Below are 20,613 nucleotides of genomic sequence, written 5' to 3' on the forward strand. Positions count from 1 at the left end.
ATAAACTTGGACACAGCATATGCAGACTGTCATGTCACGGCAGGCACTGCGGAGAACTTGCGTGGGCACACAGAAGGAAGCACTGGCTAAGGGCAGGGGAGTCGAACTCTTAAATAGAGTATGATTATGTAAGCACCATCTTGAGAGAGAAAGACAGGCTGTGCCTGGGGAAGGGGCGTCTCCGACATCCGGTGTGGGTGCCCTGAGACGTTGCAGAGGCAGCCAGGAAGATGCTTGTCCCATCTCCCAGGGGCAGAGCTGTGGGAGCGAGGCTGGAAGGGTTAAGTAGGAGGTTTGTTCAGTAAAGGAGCTGGGTTCAGCTTAGAGCGCACTTCCTCAGTGTCTATCCAAAGGCCACTCTGCAGAGCAGACAGCGTGTCCTTGTGCACCTGCTCAGCCTTCTCACCTCACACCTGCTCGCTCACATCCTCCGCTAGTTCCGGCAGGCCAGGGACCGGGCTTACTTTATAACATTTGGTACATAAGACTTGTATATAAATCTCAGTGAATCATTAACTTCAGACTTGGCAAACAGGTCTCATAATGCTCTTAATAGTTTACGGTCAGTGACCGGGGTTTTTTTTGTTTGTTTTTGGTTTTTTTGTTTTTGTTTTTGTTTTTTTAATCTCTGTTATCTTTAACTCTTTCCCTAGGCTGTTAAAAATGAAGTCAATGTCCCCTGTTTGAAAAATTTTGTGGAGATGCTATATCAAACGACATTTGAACTAAGTTCCAGAAAGAAGCATTCACTGGTACTGAGAAGCATTTCAAACCTTTGTGTGCTCCGCTGGGCGTTATAGTAATTGATTTATGACCCCTGTAGAGATTGAAGAAGTGTAAAATTGTGAACTTGTAAAATACCCAGGGCAGGGCAGACTTTGCACATGTACTTTCTCCTGTTCCATTTTAGATTTTCTACTTTTTTATTATTAGAGAAGGAGAGGCAGGCTGTTAGAAATGGGGAGTGGGAAGGAGGGAGATGGAGAAACAAGAGGAGGAAAACGGAGAGGGGGAGAGGGAGGGGGAGATGGGAGAGAGTGGGGAAGGGAGGGAGACAGAGTTAAGGCTCCTGTCGTAACTGGAGCACCATCTTGCAGAGGGCCAGTCTTATTTTACTGCCTCTGTGTTTAATGGGTCCTTCAGACTTCCTGCCCAGTGTTTACCTGTCTTGACAGGTGTCTTAAACTTTATATTATGCTATATGTTGAATACAGTTTTATATTAAACCGTAACTTTTTTATTTTATACCATAAAATTGTATTCCAAAGTATCATGTCTTAAGAACCATTCCCCGTACCATTTCAGCATTTCTGTTCTGAAGCTGAGGGCACTTCCCCCCCCTCCCCCAAGTAAACCCATCCGCCTCACACTATTGTCCTACAGTTAGGGAGAGTGTGGAGAATTGGTCAAATATTGACCGTCTACACTGAAGCAAAATAATCACGAATCTCACTCTCGGCAGACATTGCCTTAGAAGCTTTGCATTCTTTGGCGCCATTGGCGCCTCACGCCTCGGTTGGACATTTGTGGTCATCACTGGTTGACCACGGTCAGCTGGAGCTCAAACGCCAGGCTGACGCTTGCTGTGTTCAGAAGCACTGTAGTGGTGACAGGACGAGAAGGTCAGGGAGAAGGAAGAACTTGTCCCAACTTAGGAGATGCTGGCTTAAAGGATTCGTCTTGAAGAATACGATCTTTCCTCATTCCTTATTAGCCTATGAAATGGCATTTCAGATTGAAAATGGGGAAGCTGTATTAAAATGTCTTTAATTTTTTTTCCCTCTAAGTGCATAAGTGAAGCCTACATTCAGGAGTCCCGCACCTTTCTGTGAAGAATGTTAATTCTCTTTTTTCCTCCCTCACAGGCTTTGTACCCACTAATTACCTGTCTCTTATGTGTCAGTCAGAAACAGTTTTTTTTAAATAACTGGCATATTTTCCTACAAAACTGTTTGTCACATTTAAAGGTAAGACACTGTTACATCTCTGACCTGTGGATACTGTGATGTATTCATTTCTCTGTGTCCACGGAACAGTAAATAGCAAAACTTTGATTACTCTTGGTGCATTTGGATGATACATTTGTGACAGTTTCTTGTGAACTTTACTTTTGTAAGGAATCTTGTATGGAAGTTAATAAACCCTTACTTGAACATTTTAGTTTGTATTAAGTCCAGAATTGTGTATTTTCAAGGGTCATCATATTATCTTAGATGTAGTGATATTTACTTATAAATACAATTATTATGAATTGTGATAAACTATTACTTAGTCTCATAAACCCTTTGTGTTTTGTTTTAAGAAAGTTCAGTAATGTTGGCTCAAGCCAAGTAATATGCAAAACCTTTGATAGTAAATTGTCACCAAATCCTCCACAGTGAGTGTGCACAGCTGGATCTGAACTTGGGGCACCACATCCCCAACATGTAAGCTGCTTACGCTGTCCTGTGAACAGAGGGGTACTTGTTCTAACACCATCTGGCACAGCCACACTTGTCCTTTCTGAGTGTTAACCAACACAGTGGTGAGAGTCCATAGAGAGATTGCTTTCTTCCCAGGAGGCTCTGCTCACCTGGTCCTCATTTCCTCTTTGGCTAGGGACTCAATCAGTGTCTGACTCGCAGGGTGTGGCTTGGTTCACACCCTTCCCGTGAATACGGGGTCGCAGAGTCCATTCTGATATTCGCTTCCATGTCAGAGAAGTGTAATCGGTTGACATGTCCCATCCTGTTCTTTGTCTGAGCTACACTGGAGGCTGAAAGCCTGGTGTGTTGACAGTAGGAAAACCAAGGCACAGCTAGGTTAAATGAAGGTCTCAGGCCGTGTGACTCCGAGTATTGTGAACAACAGGACTCGTTTACCCTTCAAGAATAATAATCCTCTGGATATAATCTTCCATATCGTCATGATTTTATATAGTATCTTCAAACCCGCTTTGACTTCATAGTAAGGGATATGGAAGCTGAAAGTCTTCAAAAAACCATTTTTGTCTGATTTTCCTTTTACACATACATTCGTTTCCATTATTCCTTCTTAGACAAGACTTGAGATACCCTCTTGGGTTCTGAAAGCCTCCTAGACTAGATCAAGTTGATTGAACTTTTTTTAATCAGAAAAGAAACACTACCAGGCATTTACATGGTAACTGTTTCTGTCCTCATTTCGGATACAGGCACTAAGGGGAGTGTGCCTTCTTCTAAGTCAGTTTTCTTTCTTCTGGAATTTTTTTTTTTTTAAGATGTGCATTTAATGTTTCCTGGCATGACAGTTCATATCTTTCTGTTGCTTTGTTGGAGTTTCTTTCTATCTTCGTGTCCACCTAACATACTTACAGTGCTTTCACAATACCTTAACCACCCCCCCTTTTTTTTTTTGTCTCAAGGCTTCCATTTAAAATGCTGTTTTCTTTGAACCCTTACCTCCTGTTAAATATTTCTGGCATGTTATATTGTCCATTTGAGTGAATGGCTGCATCAGTCTGCCAGGCTAAAGGAGATAAGGACCGCCCAGCATGGCATGAGTATTTGGATTGCAGTCGTCTTGGCCATTAACCCTTAACTTACATTAAGGCCCTATTCAGCAGAAATTATGTGACTTGGCTCCTGCTCGTTAAGCCTCCGACAATGTGGCTGTTGTGCTTAATTATGAAAGGAGATTTAAATCCTAAGCAATGTTGTGCTAGTTATGTGCAATAACGAGTTGTATTTTATTTCTCCTATTTACTGGAAAATTTAGTGAAAGGCTTATACTAATCAATTACTTGATTCAAATGAATCTATTGATTTTTTTTTTAAATCCACCTAAAAGTGTTTTCATTTAATTACCACCACTCCTTCCTAGGATTCATTTTTCTAAGGTCTACTGGGTGATTGATGGGTCGGATCTTGACAGTTTCTCTGTAGCTGAGGCAGAAAGGAGATAAATGATCTCCAGTAGTGGTAGACAGACGTAGGTCTGCATCCACTGTCCTCCCGTTTCATGATGTTCGCGCCTTCCAGTCAGCTGTACTCTCCTAGAATGTTCAGAAAGGAACACTTCGTTGTTCTAAGGAAGCATCTTGGCTGTAGTTCTGGGATATTAAAACTGTGTGCTCCAGAGTTATATGAATAGGTATAGTGAATTCTCTAGGCACTTACAACTATTATATATACATAGTATATATACATACATATATATAATATGCATATGTATATTATATATACATATATACAGCTTTAAAAAAATTACCCTACCAGGCTGAGGAGACAGCTCAGGGGAGTGACCAGAATTAGGATTTCCAGGACTCATATAGATGCTGCATGGGCATTGCAGCTTCCACCATTTGGAAGGCGGAGACAGGGGATTGACCAGCATGACAAACTGGCCACCTAGTCTAGAAGAGCAACTTCTGTTCAATTGAGAGACTCCTCCTTTCAGCTGGGTAATGTGAAAAGTGGTGGAGGAAGACTCCAGAAGTTAGCTTCACGCCTACACACACACACACACACACACACACACACACACACACACACAGTCATATCTCACACACAGACAACGCTTTTAAAGTCAGTATGCCACATTTTTAGTTTGGCAGTCACAACAAAATGGGCTTCGATGCTATCTGCTCGTGGGTGCGAGATTGGCGCTTCATTTCCCCTGAACAGTTCATTTTTAAATCTTTGTACTCTTAACGGAAATATGGTAAATTTCCACTCCTTTATCATTAGTCAATTTAGGTTCAATTGGTTTACAAATGCCAATTTTGAAGTTTTTGTTTTTTGTTTTTCTGAAAAATTACTGAGAGTCAGAGGAGTGGAGTTGGGACCATGGAAGAATAACCAGGGATTGGCCCGCAGCCATCTATACGTAGTTTGAATGTAATGTTGGGAGGAAAATTACATGTCAGCTTCTCCTAGCTTGAGTGTCATAGGCTCCAGGATACCCAAACTCGGGGACTGGTTTTTGTTTTTGTTTTTTTGTTTTGTTTTGTTTTTTGTTTTGCTTCCTTAGCATTTCTGGCCACTGCCTCAGAAATGTCAGATTTCTTCTAAATAGAGGCCTTGGTGAGGAGCCGTCGTGTCTTGTGCTTATTTTCATCTAACATGCATGTGCCGCATCTCATGTTTATGTTTGCTGTCTCACGTTGCTTTATTTAGATGCCATCTAACAACAGTATCAGGAAACAAATAGAAACCCTGCAGGTGAGTTGTGCTGACGTCACCAAGTAACGTATCGCTTTCTTTTCTTTAAGAGCCACATTTGTTTTTGTTTTTTGTTTTTTGTTTTTCCCCTTTGCCCATTGTTGCATTGCATGTCTGAAGTATTGACCTCAACCTGCTTTCATGATAATGTGGAAGAGTAGCCCAGAGAGGGCGTCCCCTTCAGGAGGTTGGCTGTTACTGCAGCCCCAGAAAGATGTGCTTTCAAGATGCCAGTGATGGTGGCCACGGGTGATGGTGGCCACAGCTCTGACTGTTCACAGAGTTTACGGTTTTACTCCTTTGTTTAATTTACACTCTCCAACCATTCTAAAGGAAGATGTTAAAAAAAATGTTGCAGTGAAATTAAGGAATTGATAGCTTGGGTTTTCATCATGGTTTTCATGAATGAGTTTTTGAACCTTTATCCTATTGGTTTGGCGTTTTCTAACAAAGCAACTTTATTTTAAGTTCACATTAGAAAAAAGGGAATGTGCCCATTAACATGGTAGCTGTAGGGTCATACATAATTGACATGTCAGGACTTCGTAAAATACTGAAGTCCTTAGATTTGTATGTAACAATTGGGTGAATCTGATTTGTACGAATTATGAATTTTACTGAGAGAATTACACATCTTGGTTTAAGGCCTAGATCAGTGTAGGATATTTCTATCAGTCTAACTTGTTCAGCAGAGTGAGTCAGTTGACTCCTTTTTATCTTCTTCCCTCCCCTCTTCTCCCTCCTCCCTCCAACATGACATGATTTAGGTAGTGCTCTGCCTTCTGAGGGCTTCCACAAGTCTGTAGGGCTGAGTCCAACACCATGACGCCCTCCAGAGGGCTTTCAGGGCTGGAAATGTCCTCTGCCATCTCCCCCTCTCACTCACTCTCTCTCTCTCCCTATCTTTCTCTCCCTATCTTTCTGTTTTCTTGTTGACATCATAGTGTCATATCTGATATGTGAGATTCAAATGGTAGAAAGGAAAGTTATGTCTTCTTGAAGACATTATTACAAAACTTTGGTTATTGGGTTAGCAACACTGATGAATCAGTTGTAACCTTAGTCGCCTTAGCAGCAAACAGAAGGCTACCCCAAGGGAAGGGTTTGACATTTGGGATCAACATGGATCCTGCCGTAGGGCCAAGGGGCTGCTATTAAGAGTATTCAGATTTTCCAGTCTCAAGTCTGCCCAGTCTGTGTAGATATGTGCACAACCTTGGGTGATTGTCTAGTGTATTACATCTTCCATCCTTTTGCTTTAAATTATTTGTAGTAGATGTCTGCTATTCCAAACCTTAAAACAAAATAGATCTGTTGAAGTAAACAAAGCATTTTTAAGAATTCTTGCTAGACATGCCTCCTGTACCTTTAATCCCAGTGCTTGGGAGGCAGAGGCAAGGAGATCTCTGTGAGTTTGAGGCCAGCCTGGTCTACATTGCTAGTTTGGAGCCAGCCTGGTCTACATTGCTAGTTTGAGGCCAGGCAGGCAGGGCTATATAGTGAGACCCTGCTTTAAAGAATTCTTTGTTAGTTGCCATATGTAGTTTCTTAACAATATAGAAATCTTCTAGAATGAATATTTTACAATACAGATTTTTTTAGCAGTCAAACAGCAGATTGATATAATTTTCAAAATTTACACTGTCTCATTGCATGACTGCGGTCGTGACAACAGCTAGAGGGACAAGAACATTCACCAACAAAACAGGCTGAAATAAAAGAGTTTTCTCACTGTAAATCATAAAGTAATTTAAATAATGTTCTGCTTCTACATAAAAAGTAGGACTAGTCCACTTAATGTGAGTGAATACCCAGTGTGCTCCCAGGTCTTGTAGGCTGTGACCTTTTGACCTGTGAGGTAGGTTCCCTCTTCCCTCCAGGTCAAGACAGGCCATCACAGGACACAGGAAGTGACGAAAGGACATCCGGGGCTTAGGTTTAGTCCTGGGTTTCTGATCTCATAATCAGGCTCCCAAGGTCTCTCTTCTCTCACAGAAACGTGCTCACTAATGTCTGGTAGAATGCCACAAATTCATGTGACTGGCGCTATTCGGTATTTCAAACTTGATCTGCCTATGGGCTGCAAATGAATTAAAGGGGAGTGGCCCATCGATTGTGTCACTAATGTGGTATAAACCACTTATCAGGTAGTTCGATGCTGGGTGTATCATTCTGAAATTCTCCGAAATGTTGGCAGGATCCTAATTTTGTATCTTATTTTAGAGCCTAAAGCTCGGCAGCTTTATCGATGGCCACATCTGCGCCATCGTACCGAGCAAAACTAAACGCAGGCTGACTTATTTAAACTTCTTAGACCGAACAGAACAGGGCTGGGGCTGGAGCTTAGTTGTGATCGGAGAATGTGTTTGATCTGAAATGTTTACCAGGGTTTGTAATACATTATTCTTGTTCTCTTTTGTTTCCGCACAGAATAAAGACCCTAAAATGTCTCGCGTTGCCCTGGAGTCCCTGTATAGACTGTTGTGGGTTTATGTAATTAGGATAAAATGTGAGAGCAATACTGTAACGCAAAGGTGAGTGACGACTTAGTCCATCTGGAATGAAACCTTGGCAGGTCGGCTGTGGCTCCGAGGTGGAGTGTGTGCAGCGCATGCGGGGCTCCGAGCCCGAGCCTCAGTCCCAAAAGAAAGAAGTAAAACCCTGTGACAGTCATGCCGGTGGGAGTTCCCAAGGCATTGTGCAGGGGGATCGGAACTCCCCTGACATAAGGAGCAGGACGAATTCTTGACGAGGGTGGCCGTGTCCTGACGATCTCATGGACATCAAGTCTCTTCTGTCCGCAGCCGCCTGATGAGCATCGTGTCGGCTCTTTTCCCCAAAGGCTCCCGCAGTGTGGTCCCCCGTGACACCCCTCTCAATATATTTGTGAAGATCATCCAGTTCATTGCTCAGGTGGGTGCCACGCCTCACTGCCCCTCTGTCCTGGCGGCCAGCAACAGCCGCTCTCCATAATTGGGGTTCTTTCTGTAAATATGCAACATCTTACATATTCAGAGGTGTTCTCTCAAAGTGTTAATACTATGCAAGAGTGAAAAGTATGCTTAGTTTTATAAAAATATAGGATGCTAATGACTGTGTGTGTGTGTGTGTGTGTGTACACTGTTGTGGGGAACAAGCACTTTTCTTAGTGAGTTTCAATTACTGAGCTAAAACACCACTAACCAAAACCACTGTGGGGAAGAAAGGGCTTATTTCAATTTACAGTGTTCGGTTCCCCATCTGTTATCCAAGAAAGTCAGGGCAGGAGCTCAGGGTAGCAACCTGGAGGCAGGAACTGCTGCCTCCTCTCTTGTAGCACCTCACAGTGAGTTGGGCCCTTCCTTGCACATCAGTAAAATGCACCACAGGCTTCCCTATGACACATCTGAGGTGGGGGGGCGGGGGTTCTCAGCCAAGGTTCCCTCTTCTAGGATGACTCCAGCATGTGTTGAGTTGACTCAAAACTGGCCAGCACAGCACCTTCCCCAGGCGGGCCTCTTACTGAACCTGAAGCCAACTGATTGGCTAACCTAGATGGCCTATGGAGCCCTCTGCTTTATAGCACCGGGTTATAGGAGTTTGCAAACTCCACAGCCCTTTGTCTGTGGGCACTGAGGATCCTCACACACGTTTGTGCAGCAAGCACCGAGCCTTCTCCACAGCTCACAGTCTGGACTCCAGGGCACATATGTTAGAATCTACTGCGGCTAAATCAGAGAGCGCTTGTAAGGAGTAGAGAGGGGAAACTGCCTCGATCAGAACTGAAGAGCTGTGGGATCGGAGCCCTCCTCCATGAGGATGCCTGAGGGACACTGCTTCTGCTGTGATCCCATAGCTAAAAGAAAGTCCCTCTCCCCTGTGTCAGGTGGCAGCCTCCTCATCTCCTCCCCCTTTCCCCTGTGTCCATCCCTTGAGGAGTTCCGAGCCTCTGCAGAACAAGGGTATGAAGTGGGTTCTGTGTGAGCTGGTGCCGGGTCTCAGTCACGTTTCCCCATAGAACCTCAGTCCTGTGAAATAAGCAGGCAGTGCCTCCTCAGCTCAGGGAAACGCTGCTTCCAGAAGGTTCATTATCTTTGAACCAAAGCTAGACAGATAGCTGATCCATGGTCAAATAGGAAAAAAAAAAGGAACATTGAACTAAAGTGGGTGACCATCTCTGATTGGAGCCTAGAAGAAATGACAGTTACTGAGTATAATGACGGAAAAGATTAACGAAGCGGGTTGAGTTTTGGTCCTGTATTCAGAAAGCATTGCTGTTAGGTTGCACTGTTTGCCTTTTCTATTTTCTGGAATTGTGCCGGCACCAGTCCTCAGGCACTGATGCATCTTTGTTAGCTTTTTAGTCTATTGAGATCCCTTCACTGGGGCCGTTCTCCCTGTCTTCACTGTTCTTTACACGTGCTTAGCATTTGTAGTGTATGAATATTTAAAACTTACCCTGCTCATTGAAAACTCATCATATCATTGATATTAGATGATATGTTTCAAACATCTGTTTTGTTAATTCATATATATTTTTCATTTGGGTGTATAAACTTCCTAAGGGCAAAAATCTATATTGTTTCCAATATATATATATATATATATCAGATAGCTTACTTTATATTCTAGGAAGGTACAATGATTTATTAACTAATTAATTTCTTTCCTTAGGAACGTTTGGATTTTGCAATGAAAGAAATAATATTTGATCTTCTCAGTGTTGGAAAATCTACTAAAACTTTCACCATTAATCCAGAGGTAAAAAATTTTTTAAAAAATTACATTTCAGTGATAATGAAGTATTCAAACTGGAAGTAGAAATGTTGGTCCTCCTGGGGTTTTATGAGATCCTTCAATCAGTTTTGGGGGGGTGGGCAGTAATGGAATCTTTTTAAGTTTTGGAAGCCAGTTTAATAAAAACCAGATATAGGAGTCCATTAACCCATTTATTCAGAGGCTTGTGGTCACTGATACACTGAGGACATGCCTGGTAATTCCATCGTATGATGGAACATTCTCCTCCCAGCAGGGTTGCTCTGACCCTCTGATGTGTGAGTTTAGGGAACACGTCAGGATTTTGTCATATCTAAGAGTGAGTAACACTTTAAAGCTTGACCACATTTACATAGTAAACACGAGTGAACACTTGCACACTTGGGCCCACTGTTCTGCGTTGCCACCCACTGGGATGCCTGGCCCTGCCTTATTAATCTCCGGTGCAGGTCACCAAGATGGATGTGTAGGCTGAGACAGTAAGGTGCAGACGGAGAAAAGCAGAACATTTATGGAACAGAGACATAGAGATGTAGTCAGGTCTTGGGGAAGAGTGTGTGTGTCTAACTCCTGGCATTTTGGGACATCTGAGATAACAGGCAGGTCCTAAGGAATGCATTCAGAGTGGCCAGATACAGGTTTTTGGCGGTGTGGCATGGACAGTGGTTGATGCCACGTTAATCCATTTAGTTTCTGTGGAGAGAATACAAATGACAGGAGGAGTCTGGAATGTGGGTAGAGGTGACACAGCCAGGAAGAACACCATGGAAGTGGCAAGAAAGATAGTATTTGGGAAAGGAGAATGCTTGACACTGTCTGAACTATGGAAAGTGAAGAAGATACAGTATGGCCCCTGATGGGGGAGAAATGTTTCAGAAAAGGATTCCAGGGGAGGGGGGAGTTTATTCCATTAGGATAGTTGAGAAAGCTAAGGGACATGATGTGGATGTGTGTTCAGTTGAAAGAGAAATGCCAAGGATAAAAGAGAAAGAAGGGATGGCTGCTCTGATGACCTAGAACGTGCAAGAGCCCATTGTCTTAGTCGCTGTTCTGTTTCTGTGAAGACACCATTGCCAAGGCAACTATTTCAAGGGAAAGCCTTTAACTGGGGGCTTGCTTACCATTTCAGAAATGTAATCCATTATCTTCATGACAGGGAGCATGGAGCAGTAGCTGAGAGCTAAATCCTGTTCTCTAGACAGAAAGAGGGAGGGAGGGAGAGACAGACAGATAGAGACAGAGACACTCTGGGTTTGTCATGGGCTTTTAAAACCTCAAAGCCAACCCCAAGGCCACACCTCCTAATCCTTCTAATCTTTTCAAATAGCGCCACTCCCTAGTAAGAGCCTTTGGGATCCATTCTCATTCTGACCACCACACTCATGGAAATTCCAAGCCTAGGAGGCCATCACCCCTGCACCATCAGAAGGCCAAAGGGGACAAAGATCACGTGTGGCTGTCAGTAGTCTGGTGTGATTTGTTGAAAGGTTGAGTTGATACAGTTTTTCCCTGTGAAGGAGAAAAGTGGTCTCAAGCAAGGGGAGGGAGACTGAATAATTCATGGCAGTTGAGAAAGCACAGAGAGGTTTCAAATGAGCCTTAGAGACAAGGGGACCCAGTTGACTCAGGCCAGTGAGCCCCACCTAGGAATTTGAAATCACAGCAGATTCTGCTACCTGGGCTGGTTCACAGTGTCAGGCAGAAAGATTAGATTCCTTCTGTCCTTCTTTCTTCCAACCCCCTTAGCCTAGACAATGCATGGCCCTGATCTCTTCCTCTTGGGTCTGTTTTCTCTGAAGAGGATGAACATTGGCCTCAGAGTCTTCCTCGTCATCGCAGACAGCCTGCAGCAGAAGGATGGTGAGCCTCCCATGCCCACCACAGGAGTCATTCTTCCCTCGGGAAACACTCTTCGTGTGAAGAAGATTTTTCTCAATAAAACCTTGACAGACGAAGAGGCAAAAGTCATAGGTTAGTGTTCACTGGAATGAATAAATTTCAGTTGTATTAATGTTCTATGCAAACCTATCGTCAAGTCTAAAGTGTATCCATTGCCAAGTATGGATGCCCCAGACCTACAGTAATCTAGTGTAGATGTTTTGATGTTTCTAGTATTCCTGTCAAGAGTCTTGTTAGACGTGTTTTCTCATAGGATATTGCTGTGTATGTTCTGTCCTTTATCATCTCTGCCCAATTTGTATGCAGTATCCCAGAGAGCACGTCACGTTGGAGCATCTTCTAATGTGATAGCAGCAAGGTCTCTTCCTTGAGAGGCTGATAGGTTGTTATTACAGACAGCAGTCTTTCATGCAGTTTCTGGCATTATTGTGATGGTGTGTGCTTTCTCTCTTAGGAATGTCTGTTTACTATCCTCAAGTAAGAAAAGCATTAGACAGCATTCTCCGACATTTGGACAAAGAGGTTGGGAGACCAATGTGTATGACCAGTGTGCAGATGTCCAACAAAGAGCCTGAAGACATGATTACGTACGTAGTAAATACACACCTCCATTGCAGGCCTCCATGGGATGCCTTCATTGTATGCATGCATGGGATGCCTCCATTGCATGCCTGCATTACATGTCTCTGTGGCATGCCTCCACTGCATGCTTCCATGGCTATTTCAGTTTTCACAGAAGGGTACACATAGGTTACCTGCTTCCACACACTTTCTCCTGGACTTCTTACATGTGGCCATTTGCTATAGTTTTTAATACAGAGCTACCTCGCACATGCTCAATTTTTTGTTATTTCATGGGATGCTGAACTAGCGTAGATAATGTAAGTCTCATAATGAACCTTACTTTCATTTGTCACATGAATAATTTCCACTTAACACAGATATGTGTTATACAGTTGACTTACCAAGTTTAAATGACCCTACATATGGAGTCCTGTTTTAAAAAAATTTTTTTTAAAAAAGAAAGCCAAGAATCCTGTAACTCTGAGAGCTGTTGTAGGAACCAGAGAGTGCCTAGGGAATAGAGCATGGGCAAGTCTTTTAGAGACAGCCCCTCCCCCCCATGCTTGCTATTTTTGACCCAGCATCTTTTCGCCCTATTGTTAGATAAGCCCTTTTCAGAGGTGGTATGTTTGATGATAGCCATGCCCCTTGTTTGCTGTCGAGGATCAATATTATCTATTAGGGGGTTTTTAGATATAAATGTAGATTTAGGTATCTGCATTACAGGTCTTAGAATATCCCATTGGATATTTTGCTTTCTGGGTATATGTACTATAGGGCTAGTGTATACTGCTGTAACGTAGCATCCTGAGAGTTGTCAGATTGAAGGTTTTGTGTGTTTGACTTCCTCTGAGACATTTCCTCCTGCTCACTACAACCACTCTTGCATTAAAGTCAACAACATTTCCATCCAGATCCTCCCGTGGTCCTGTGAGAGGACCTTTATGGTCCTCAAATGGACGCAGCTCTGTCTCCTGGTGAGTTTGCTCTCCTCTGGCTCCTTTTACAATTCCATTTGAATTTCCCTTTCTGGGATCTCTAACTGTAGTCTAACAATAGACCTTAAATGACAAGAGGGACACATAGTGGAGCTAATTTATTCCTTAGAAGGTCACTGTGACATGTCTGCAACCTGCATTTGGGCACAGGTATCTAGCTGGTCTCACATGGTCTCATGGGGCGGAGGTAACACCCCACTGGGGAATCATATCAGTATCTGTGGTAAAGGGGAGTTTGTAGAGTTCGACATCATCGGGGTCTCTGAGCAGGCACGCACGCTGCTAGGCTGAGGCCAGCTCAGCTCACATTTAGATTAGATGCTGTGACAACCTGAAATTGCAAAAATTTGCTATGGTTTTTGTTTTTGTTTTTTCCACCTACCACTTTTATCTTTGTTGGCCCCAGCTTCTCCTTAATTGTCCAGTTTAGTAAATGGCACACTTGGGGAACAGGCAGCCCCCACAGTAGTCACACACTATGACTGTGTGTATGAACTGGTACACACCGAGCAGTCAGCAACAGTTCAGAAAGGCATGGTGTGCCTGGTCGCCCATTTGGGTGTGCATCTGTTATTTATATGGTGACTTACAGACCCAAGAGCCAGCACCGACACCTGTGCCATTATTAAAGGACAGTGGCCGCAGCTTAGACCATGTCTATGGGGACTTGTATTTTTTTAATCTGACTTGTGGTCACTCTAATCCTTGCATTTTAAAGCCACGCAAAGTGACAACGGCACCAATTTCTCTAAAAGACTGACCCAAACTCTTAAAACATTTTGATTCTTGATTGCGCAGGATTATTATATAAGTTAACTAGAAAATGATGGGGGTGAAACTGAGAAGCTTTTCGTCAAATACAGACTGAGATGAAAAGCCACGCACTAAATAACTTTACGAGACAACGGTAGAGGAGAGAAAGCGTAGCTCAGAGGCAGAGCTCCCGCCTGGCATGAGTAAGGCCAGGGATTTGGTCCTTAACATAGCCCCCCAGCATAGACACGTATGTAGTAAAGTTAAGTTATATTAAACATCTGCCTCTCAGGAGGGACTGAGTCTAAAAACATCAGTGCATTTTAATTGTATAAAATCTAAACAGATGTGCATGCGTGTATCACGAGGACAGTTCCAATCAATATGAATACTCATCTCTGAGAACATCTGATTGTAAAACTAATCATTTCAGATATTCAGTTGTACCATCCGCACAACTTTTATTATTTACTTATCTTGTTCCTGTGACAAAATACCTGAATAAAACAGCCTGGGGAAGAAAGGTTTATCTGAGAGTTCACAGCTCCATGCTGGTGCCGTCTGTCATGTGTGTGGTCCTAGAGGCAGGGCCTTGAGAAGGCCAGTCACATTGTGCTCCCAGCACAGAGAACAATAGATGCTGAGGCTCTGCTAGCTTTTTCTTTTGTCCATAGACCAGGCCATGGAATAATGCCTCCTGCCTTCACAGTGTGTCTTCCTACCCCAGTCCAGTGTAGGGAATCCCTCAAGGCGTGGCCCAGAGGTTTGCATCCCACGTAAAGTAAACAGTCCACATTAACCATCACCCAGCTCTTTCTGAGAGTAACTGGTATGCAGTTGGTACCAATGGCAGTTGTGCTTGTGAATAAGTTCTTTTTAAATATTAAAGAGGATAAGATTTGTAAGTATTTAAAATCATAAAGTTGTTATATATGCTTCCTAATGAATGGGGTCAGTTAGTAGCTGTCATCTCCCTGAGTGGTACCCATCCTTTCCCTGTTGGTGGGTGGTAGCTAGCTGCTGGTCTGAATGTGCTTGTGCCCCCTTTTTTATTGGACCTATCAGCCTTGGGCCTGCACTCCGACTTTGCAAAATGGATCTTTCTAACCCGTGTGATACGCTCCTTATTCTGTTTTTGTTTGTTTGTTGTGATGCATTTTTCAGTGGGGAAAGAAAACCCAAGATCGATTTGTTTAGAACTTGCATTGCTGCGATCCCGAGGTTGATCCCAGATGGAATGAGTAGAACTGACCTCATTGAGCTATTAGCAAGGTGAGTGGCATCGTTTCCATCCGATTTACTTTCTTTCTCATCTTTCTCATCTTTCATTACCCCTTCTCAATTTTGTTTTTATTTATTTATTTTTTTGGATTTTTTCCTTTAAAAAAAATTTTCTATATTCTTTGTTTACATTCCAAATGATTTCCCCTTTCCCAGTTCCCCCCTCCCCATATGTCCCATAAGCCTTCTTCTCTCCACCCATTCTCCTATCATTCATTCCCCCTCCCTTTTCTCTGTCCTGGTACTCTCCTACAATGCTGGATCAAGCCTTTCCAGGATCAGGGCCCTCTCCTTACTTCTTCATGGGAGTCATTTGTTATGCTAATTGTGCCTTGGGTATTCAGAGCTTCTGGGCTAGTTAATATCCATTTATGAGAGATTGCATTCCATGTGTATTCTTTTGTGATTGGGTTACCTCGTTTAGGATGATGTTTTCCAGCTCCATCCATTTGTCTAAGAATTTCATGAATTCATTGTTTTTAATAGCTGAGTAGTATTCCGTAGTGTAAATATGCCACAGTTTCTGTATCCACTCCTCCGTTGAGGGGTTCTTTCCAGCGTCTGGCTGTCTTGAGTACTGACCAAGACTGGCTTAGCTTTTTCTGCTGTAAGAGAGCCTGCTATCGTCAAATATTTACTCCTCTTCTTCCTCCATTAGGCACCACGTAGTTCTATAGTAAATAAATACCATAACAACCACTCTTTAACAACGTCTCCAGCCTGATTCTAAGTCGAGAGGGCCGCCTGCTGAGGCTCAGCTATGTGGATGCCCCTGGGGATCATTCAGTTAGGGGCAAGCGTGCTTTCTCCATGGAAGACCAGACAGTAAATATTTCAGGCTTTCTGATTGTGCTGTAGTCCAGAGACTCTCAACCTGTGGGATGCGACACCTTTGGGGGTGGAGGGTGTCGAACAATCCTTTCTCGGTGGTGACCTGTAACAATCAGAAAACACAGAAAATACATTACAATTCATAACTAGCAAAATCACAGTTTGTGAAGTAGCAACGAAAACAGTTTTATGGTTGGGGGTTGCCACCGCATGGGGGAACTGTGTTAAAGGGTCCTAGTCTTAAGAAGGTTGAGACGCACTGCCTCAGTGCGTGTCATGTCTGCATTCCCACTGTGGCATTACAGAAGCAGCCGGACCATATTGCAGGACTGAACATGACTAGGCATCTGCCTGGAGCCCGCCCAGAGCCACAGTTGGCCAGCCACACCCTAGTGGAAAACCAAACATGGTGACTGTTATTATGTTTGCTGGTTGCTGGGCAGTCACTGTGTTGTGTAAATAGTGACTAGATGGCTACAGCACAAGAACTTGTTCAAGCCCTGGGTGAGAACACCTGGCACTTCCTAGACAGCCTCGCGCCTCCCTCGGTGCTGGGACCACTGAGACGGTGGCATTTGTCTCCTGGGAGGACTGTGAGGAGTGGAGGGGCTCGCTGGAAACTGTACCTGTCCCTAACTTCTCTCTCTGTCTCTCTCCACTCAGCCTCTTTATCGTTGGTTTGTGGCACTGCATTGAATCTAAAGGCTTGTGCCTGTTAGGCCAGTACTCCTCTATAGCTGCTATAGATCCTTATTCCAGGCCTTTTGTTTAATATGCATCATGCATACATACGTGTAAATGCTTTATTTTGAAATAGGGTCTCACTATCCTGTCAAGGTTGACCTTGATCTCCCTCGGTATGCCCGGCAGGCCTGAACCTGGGAATTCTTCTGCCTCAGTCTCTTAAGAACCTGCAGTTTGATGTTTGTACCAAGAGGCTCAGCCCTCCCTTAATTTTTTAATTAAGATAACTTTATTTTCTTATGTGTACATGTGTATGGTGGGGGGGGGGGCACATTTTATGGCACAGGTGTAGAGTTCAGAGGTCAGCTTTGTAGTTGGAGTTGGTTCTTTACCTGTGGGCTCCTAGCACTCAAGAGTCGGAGGCAGGATGAGTTGAGAATTGGAGGTGACACTGTGTTATATAGCGAGGCCCCATCTCCAAAATAAAATAAATAAAGTATAAATGGTACAGAATTAAAAAGCTGGTGCCCACTAGGAACCTGAAGTGTTAACCCACAGCATTCATCCTTACAGCAGTGAGCAGCTACTGTCAAATCTGTCCTCACTGGTCCCACCTCAGCCTCCCCTGACCTACATCTTTCTGGAAGGTGATCCTGCAAGATAAACGTCAGGCATCGCCCCTCTCACCTCCCCCAGAATGAAGCCGCACCCCAGAGGCCCCGTGCGAGGGAGGCTGGGGCTGGAAGGAGTCAGCCTTTGAGCATGGGAGTGGCAGTTTAATTGCTATCCTCTTTCTTTCCTTTCTTCTAGCTGTCACTTTAAATTAATTTATTTCCACGGCCAGAAAGATTCTAGAATATCTTGGTTTGGAATTACAGTGTCTAACTCTTCCTCACTCAAACATAAGGGAAACCGGAAAGCAGACAACCACACAAGGCATGTTGTAAATTTATAGACCTCTGTAAAGTCTCTAGGGAAAAATAATCCCCTGATTTTAATTAGCAAGGTCCCATTGTTCCCTCCCCTGCACAAGGCACAGATATCCTGAGTCACACCAATGCAGTGTGAGATCTTTAGACAGCCGTGGGTTTACAGGCCGTGTAAAGAACTAGTGTTCTTTGCTCTTAAAACCTATGCAGCTGCAGTGGATGTCGCTTTAGCGTCTGTCAGTTGAAGGCTGGCTTGTAGTGAAGGGCAGAGGTGAGGCCAGCAAACTGTGATGCCTCCCTTCTTAACCACACACCACCCCTCCCTCCCTCATTGTGAGTAACTCCGTCTTCCCATGAATGCACACACAGAGTGTGCTTTGTGACTCCCTGTTCCTTCAGGTCGGCTCTAACTTTAATGCATTTTCCTTTATTGAAATCCACTGAAATAACTCGCAACTCTAGATTGGGTGTTTTATAATTCACAGGGTGGCATGCCTCACAGCTTTGGGACTTTTAATTCTTTTAAAATTCTTATAATTCTCTCTCTCTCTCTCTCTCTCTCTCTCTTAAAAATCTTATAACTAAAATTATCATCAGTATATTGAAGTATTTAAAAAGTAACTTAATGCCAGGCAGTAGTGGCGCACGCCTTTAATTCCAGCACTTGGGAGGCAGAGGCAGGCCGATTTCTGAGTTCGAGGCCAGCCTGGTCTACAGTGTGAGTTCCAGGACAGCCAGAGCTATACAGAGAAACCCTGTCTTGAAAAAAAAAAAAAACAACAAAAAAAAGTAACTTAACTTTTAAAAATGTAATTAATACATACTGACTTACTAAGCCCTAAGCTAGTTCAGGCCTGCTGGGCCGTTGACCCATCTTATTTTCAAGCTGAAGCTATTTTCTTACATTACCCAAATTTGCCTCCATTCCTACCCTCGGGAATGACTTCTCTTAACTCCGTCTTGATATTACCTTAGTAATAAGCTATTTATATTCCATCTACAACCTTAAATGCCTTTAAAAAATGGTTGACATTAGTCACGTGCTCTAAATAAGTATGTTATTGTTAGAATCTTGTGTGGTTGGACTTATTTTTATTGATTATAGGAGAGCACTATAAAATATGTTAAGGATTGAAGGACTTTGAAATGGATTTCTGATTCCATCTTTCTTTCTTTCTTTCTTTCTTTCTTTCTTTCTTTCTTTCTTTCTTTCTTTCTTTCTTTTTTGTTTGTTTGTTTTTGTTTTTTGAGACAGGGTTTCTCTGTGTAGCCCTGATTATCCTGGAACTCACTCTGTAGACCAGGCTTGCCTCAAACTCAGAAATCCGCCTGCCTCTGCCTCTGCCTCCCAAGTGCTGTCCATCTGTATTTCTAATCACCAGCCTATTGAGTAAATTCTAGACTTACTCTCCAGAACGTTAGCAAAGCCTTCAGTAATTGTGAATCGATTCCCATGGAATTTAAACTATAGACTGGTACAGATGGGGCAATTATAGCGATACAGAGTGGGCCTGGGGCCCTGCCGTCATGAGAAGGGGCAGATCAAGGATCTTAGTTTTAAGTTTTAGGAGAGAGATGGGTGTTCAGGTTTCTTCCTTTTAAGTCTTCCATCCTGCTGCCCACTAATGGGATTCCGTGGAATTCTGTCTCCGACAGGCTCACGATCCATATGGATGAAGAGCTACGGGCGCTGGCTTTCAACACGTTGCAGGCACTGATGCTTGATTTTCCAGATTGGCGAGAGGATGTTCTTTCTGGATTTGTATATTTTATTGTTCGTGAAGTGACTGATGTCCACCCCACCCTTCTCGATAATGCTGTAAAGATGTTGGTACAATTAATAAATCAGTGGAAACAGGCAGCTCAGATGTACAACAGGACCCAGGACTCCCAGGTACCACGTGTTCCCACTGAATTGCTTTGGGGCTAGTGGGTAGTAAATGACCGATTGTGAAGTTAACTGATGCACCCTGGCTCTCTTCAAGCTCTACAGTTATTACTGGTTGTAATGACCTTCTCTTGATGATAATCCCTTGGGCTGGAGCTGGGCTTTCTCCTCATTCATGTATTGGATACCAAGCATTTGTGTCCAGCCTTGAGCCCTCTTCATCTGCTATCACGCTACGTTTTATCAAGCACAGGAATCGTAGAGTTAATTCTTACATGATGGTGTTTCCAACATTTCAAAACTCATTCCTGAGACCTTTGGTAGTGCATCCTTTGGATTAATTGCTTTTGCAAAGGGGCCAGTTTCTTGAGCGCATGGGTCTGTGCTCCTTCAGGGTCTGTGCTCCTTCGCCGCACAAGGTGCACATGCAGTTGATTTTATCACCCTGTGCAAACACTGTAGAACTTTGGAAGCGCAGAAATAGAGCATCCCGGGTAATCCAGGGTCTGTAATGAACATATAGATCACAAGCCCTGAGCATGCCTGCTTCTCACAAGCTCCCAGGTGAGGCTGTGCACCCAGCCTGCTCTTACACATGAGGTAGGCAGTCTAGGGTCTCATTTCCCTCCTGTAAACACTACACTGAGAGGGATTCGGTGATGGCTGCAGAGTCACAAGGTCATCTAAGAGACACATGCTAGGCCAGCCTATTTACACTGCCATTGCAACACGTGGGAGGTTGGGGGTTGTTTCTTGTTTGGTTGGTTTGGGTTGGGTTGTTTGAGACAGAGTTTCTCTGTGTGGCCTTGGCTGTCCTAGAACTTAGTCTGTAGACCCGACTGGCCTTGAAC

At 43.6% G+C, this 20,613-nt stretch overlaps 1 protein-coding gene across 12 annotated transcripts in view; it reads left to right on the forward strand.

The window, feature by feature from the left end:
- The window catches only part of Fryl (FRY like transcription coactivator), a 229,478-nt gene that overhangs the window by 134,473 nt on the left and 74,392 nt on the right, over positions 1-20,613 (forward strand). For 9 of the 12 annotated variants that reach the window (XM_052198950.1, XM_052198952.1, XM_052198951.1 and 6 more), the window contains 10 exons: positions 654-752; positions 1,866-1,967; positions 5,136-5,180; positions 7,611-7,714; positions 7,985-8,093; positions 9,834-9,920; positions 11,735-11,906; positions 12,289-12,421; positions 15,314-15,421; positions 19,531-19,768. In XM_052198950.1, the coding sequence (XP_052054910.1) occupies positions 654-752; positions 1,866-1,967; positions 5,136-5,180; positions 7,611-7,714; positions 7,985-8,093; positions 9,834-9,920; positions 11,735-11,906; positions 12,289-12,421; positions 15,314-15,421; positions 19,531-19,768 (1,197 nt within the window). The remainder of the gene's footprint in view (positions 1-653; positions 753-1,865; positions 1,968-5,135; positions 5,181-7,610; positions 7,715-7,984; positions 8,094-9,833; positions 9,921-11,734; positions 11,907-12,288; positions 12,422-15,313; positions 15,422-19,530; positions 19,769-20,613) is intronic. The other 3 variants (XM_052198948.1, XM_052198949.1, XM_052198955.1) reach the window with 1 other exon arrangement.

This window comes from Apodemus sylvaticus, chromosome 11, assembly GCF_947179515.1.
Source record: "Apodemus sylvaticus chromosome 11, mApoSyl1.1, whole genome shotgun sequence".
NCBI lineage: Eukaryota > Metazoa > Chordata > Mammalia > Rodentia > Muridae > Apodemus > Apodemus sylvaticus.